The 3303-nt window shown below is 49.8% G+C and overlaps 1 protein-coding gene across 1 annotated transcript in view; it reads left to right on the plus strand.

Annotated features, from left to right (window-relative positions):
* adgb (androglobin) overlaps positions 1-1953 on the plus strand; it is a gene marked incomplete at its 5' end in the record, with an annotated part of 40341 nt that extends 38388 nt beyond the window's left edge. Inside the window, 2 exons of the mRNA XM_083688790.1 lie at positions 1084-1267; positions 1622-1953. Coding sequence (XP_083544916.1) covers positions 1084-1267; positions 1622-1810 — 373 coding nt within the window. The 3' untranslated portion in view covers positions 1811-1953. The remainder of the gene's footprint in view (positions 1-1083; positions 1268-1621) is intronic.
* Between the last annotated feature and the right edge of the window lie 1350 nt (positions 1954-3303).

Raw genomic sequence — 3303 nt, forward strand, 5'->3', positions numbered from 1 at the left:
TCATAATGCACTGGTGGATGAGGATAGATGGCCATCTCAGATGTGTGTGTGTGTGTGTGTGTGTTTGTGTGACGGGGACCTGGAAATGAGATAAGGAAAGGGCATGATGTGTGCAGTTCATGAGTTCATATATGGGAGTTTGAGGGGGTTGGGGAGTTGGGGGGGGGGGGGGGGGGGTGACTGGATTATCATTATTATAATTTGTTCCCTACTGTATCTCTGCATTTCCATTTGTCCTTCATTTCTCCTCCTACCCCCTTCTTCACCCTGTCACCCTCTCCTTCTCTCTCTGTCTCTCTTTCTTTCTCTGATTTTTCCCCCGGACCTTCCTATCTGAAATAGTCTGGCATTATTTTGCCTCACATACAGTTTGTCACATACGTGTCCCGGGGTGGTCTAGTGGTCTAGAACCACGGCCTACAGTGCACACATATGCCCGTGTCGGCGTGGGATCTAATCCAGGCCCACGCCCTGCTGACATCCCCTCTCCTTCTTACTTTCCTGTTTACATTTACATTCATGGCATTTAGCAGACGCCTTTATCCAAAGCGACTTACAACAAATACATTTGTTTAAGTAAGTGAATCATCTATCCATCTTTTTTTTTTATGAACAGGAGAGAAACTTGTACAGGGGGGTAGTGGGGGTGAAGAGGTCTTTAGGAGGGACCGTTAAGATATAGCCTGAAGAGATGAGTCTTCAATCTACGGCGGAAGATTGGGAGTGATTGGTGTGTGTGTGTGTGTGTGTGTGTGTGTGTGTGTGTGTGTGTGTGTGTGTGTGTGTGTTGATCCCACTCACTTCCTGTCTATCTGGTTAGGGTTAGGTTTCACCATTTAGAAACGGCAACATGTTTTTATGTGTAGTCCCTCTATTTCTGGGCACCAAAAGTATTTTGGCACTGTATGTAATTATCTTATACTAACCATGTACACACACACACGCACACACGCTCGCACGCACGCACACACACACGCACACACACACACACACACACACACGCACCAAGTCCCGTCACACAGTGCCCACCCACCGGCCCACACATATGTCACTGTGTTAACCACGGTGCCCTCTGTGGCGTAGGAGGCAGAGGGAGCGTCCGGAGCTGAAGGACCCAGCGATGGAGGAGGCCCAGCGGAGGGAGCGCTCGGAGCAGATCCAGGGCTTCAGGCTGGTCAGGGACACGGTGCTGGAGCACCGCAGGCGGGAGCACATCAGCAGGAAGGAGCTGAAGAGACGCCAGCTGGAGCTGTACGACGGCCTGCAGGTCAGTCACTCAGAGTTCAGTCACTCAGACTCGCTTTGTGTCCAGGAACACGCTTCGCACAACACTGGGACGCAAGAGAACGCGAAGGGGACCAGGATGGCTGTTGACCATGTCTCTCTCTCTCTCCCCCACTCCCACTCTCCCTCTCTCTCTCTCTCCCCCACTCCCACTCTCCCTCTCTCTCTCTCTCTCTCTCTCTCTCCTTCTCTTTCGCTCACCTCTCTCCGTCTCCCCACCCTTCTCTCTCTCTCTCTCACTCTCCTTTTCTCTTCCTCTCTCTCTCATTCTCCCTCCTCCTTCTCTCCCCCTCCTTCTCTCTCTCTCTCTCTCTCTCTCTCTCTCTCTCTCTCTCAGGTAGCGTTGGGTCTACAGCGTCAGAAGGTTCTTCAGGCCCGGGAGGCGTTCCGCAACCGTCTCCTGGAGGCGGAGCTCCGTCGTCAGGAGGAGGAGGCGGAGCTGGAGGCCGCCAGGCAGGCGGAGCTAGAGAAGAACGCCGCCCAGCCACCCGGCAAGCAGGTCAAGAGCGCCGGCAAGAAGAAGTGATCCCGTTGGCTGCCACCCCCCCCCCCCCCCCCCCGCTTGCATGTCCCGCCCCACTTCCCCTCGCCTGTCAGTCATCCTAAATGATTCTTTTTAACCCTAAATCTTTCTCACCTTCACAATAGCTTAATTCTGATTGCCACAGTACCTCGTTAAATTGTGTTCTAGTGGAACTTGTCTCTTGCCCTGTCAGACTCTGCAGAGATGTGTGTGTTGTGTCTTGTTCCTGGTTTCCTGTCATTAAAATAAGGGTGTCAGACATTCTGCCAACTCAGCCGTTAGCCAGCTGTTGAACACATCTGTTCATGTGAAACTGTGTGCCTTGTGTCCTCAAAGTTTGTGTCGAGTCGCTGACATTTGTAAAACTGATTGCTTGGCCTTTGCATAACAGGGTACTGTGTTTTTCTCCCCTCCCTCTCAGTTCTATCTGTTACCTGTACCGTGATTTGGATAGTTCACCCAAAATGTTGCAAGTTTACAAAATCACATATTGGTATAGAGTCTATCAACTCAGTCTCACTCTTATCTGCCCCAGAGAAAGATAGATAGTAGAAAGCACTTATCGTTTAGAGTGTGATGAATGACATCAGAATGTCCTAAATGAGGCTAAAAAAAAAAGATGTTAGAATGTTCTAGACGACAGGTTTGCAGAATCCCATTTCCTCCCCTCATTGATCATCCCGTCCAGAGAGCGACAGTGACAGCTTCAAGAAGAAGTGATGCAATACCCGAGGCTGCAACCAAACCTTCACTGACTGACTGACTGACTGATTGATGGATGGATGGATGTCTGAGCTGGGCTAATCGTCAAGAGCCCCAGATAGGTTGATTCAACCGCTGAGCCCGCCCTCCTGACAGTCAAGGTGTTTATTTGAAAGCAGCTATTGATGCAGCATCGATCCAGGTAAATAAACATGGAGAAATGGTTTAGAACGAACTTGTGTTTTGTTTCAGAGAACGCTCTGATGTTCCCTAAGCTGAGGCTAGCCCATCCTCCCTACCTTGGAGAAATCACTGATCTGACGTGACTTGATTGGTGAAAGCGCCTGTGTTGAAAGGCTTGCTCTGGTCCCTTCCTATCCTTTTAGATCAGACGGTGCATCGAGGAAGGGAGGAAGGATGGATGCAGTTGAAGGCTATTCGAACAGGGCCATCGTATGCATGTGCCTATGTCCCTTTCCTAAGGACAGTGTGAGTCAGCTGACCAGGTGAATAATGGGAAAGCAAATTGAAAATGAAAAGGGACGATGGTGCCATCTAGTGGTGTTAGTGATTAATAAATCCTCATTATCGTCCCAATCTAGGGGCCTCTAAGTGCTGGAGTATTTTCAAGGTTGACGATAATGAATGGCTCAATTTTGTGTCACTCCACTGGAGGATATATCATTAGTGTGTGTGTGTATGTGTGTGTGTATGCATGTGTGTGTGTATGCGTGTGTGTATGTATGCGTGTGTATGTGTGTTCATGCACGTGTTCACGCACGTGTGTGTGTGTG

Source organism: Argentina silus (assembly GCF_951799395.1).
Source record: "Argentina silus genome assembly, chromosome: 17".
NCBI lineage: Eukaryota > Metazoa > Chordata > Actinopteri > Argentiniformes > Argentinidae > Argentina > Argentina silus.